The sequence below is a fragment of the Mastigoproctus giganteus genome, chromosome 4 (assembly GCF_048544385.1).
Source record: "Mastigoproctus giganteus isolate SK-2022 chromosome 4, ASM4854438v1, whole genome shotgun sequence".
Classification (NCBI taxonomy): Eukaryota; Metazoa; Arthropoda; class Arachnida; order Uropygi; family Thelyphonidae; genus Mastigoproctus; species Mastigoproctus giganteus.
In genome coordinates, this window is record NC_143578.1 from 244853210 (window position 1) to 244854458 (window position 1249).

General features: G+C 40.8%; 1 protein-coding gene across 1 annotated transcript; it reads left to right on the plus strand.

Moving 5' to 3' along the window:
- The first annotated feature begins 301 nt into the window (after positions 1 to 301).
- On the plus strand, positions 302 to 1249 carry LOC150087592 (sulfotransferase 1E1-like). The gene has a single exon (XM_090372542.1). The coding sequence runs from the start codon at positions 302 to 304 to the stop codon at positions 1247 to 1249; it is 948 nt and encodes a 315-aa protein (XP_090228668.1).

Below are 1249 nucleotides of genomic sequence, written 5' to 3' on the forward strand. Positions count from 1 at the left end.
CAGTGCTGTTTAAAATATTGCAGTAACCTGTATTTGAAAGAGCTTCAAATTATGTTATAATCTCATGGGAGTTCAGCTGTAGGACTTCGAGGCCTCCCTCCACTTTGTAATCACATTACGTGCGAAATTTTAAACAACAGGAATCAAAGTTACATTTCTTTATGACTCATTCTTATTTAGTTTAACGTTACCTTGGAATTCGAACATTCCATTCTTTGTTTACTCTGAATATTAACGACTCGCTGTTTGTTAATCCCGGTTTTTTCTTTTTTTCAGGCGTTCATCAGGGCCGATAATCGCGATGGATTCCGAAGTCAAAGCGTCAAAGATATCTCTAAGACATGTCGAAGGGTGCCCAATACCAGGCCCTTTCTCTGAAACAAAATTTACGGAACTGTTAAAATTAGCTCCAGAAGAAGGAGACATCTTCATTGTGACTTACCCCAAGTGTGGAACTACTTGGATGCAGTACATAGTTTGGGAGATCCTGAACGACGGCCTTCCTCCTCCCAACGGTAATCGTATGATGATGTTGTTAATTCCATTCCTTGAAGTCACAGGCGTTCAAAATATCGGAGAACTTTCAAAACCCCGAGTGATGAAAACGCACCTTCCTTTCCATCTTCAACCTTACAGTCCTTTGGCCAAGTACATATATGTCGTGAGGAATCCTTGGGACTGCTGCGTGTCCTACTTTCACCACACTAAGTTGATGCCCGAATCGAAAGATATCACATTCGACGAGTTCTTCGAGGCTTTCTTGAAGGGAGAAGTACCATTTGGGGATTATTTCGATCATACGTCTTCTTGGCACGTCCACAAAGACGATCCAAATGTACTTTTCCTCACTTATGAAGACATGAAGAAGGATCCACGTGCCGCGCTCTTCGCGGTTGCCGAATTCATCGGGCAGAAGTACAAGCAGAAGTTGGAGGAAGACGAGGAACTGGTGAAAAGAATATTGAAGCACACCGAGTTCTCTTACATGAAAGAGAATGTGCCAATGTATTTACCAAAAGAAGATTCACAATCACCCAACGAAGATTTAATAGAAAAATTTAAGAAACTCGCAGATAACGAGAACGAAGAAGAGTTGAAAAAACAAGAAAAAATGGATTTCTTCTGGCGAGGAATGACAAACAATTGGAGAACTCATTTTTCCACTCACCAAGAAGAAACCCTTTACAACAGAATGGTAAAGAAACTGAAAGGAACAACTTTGGAGAACTTTTGGAGTTTGCCGAAATAG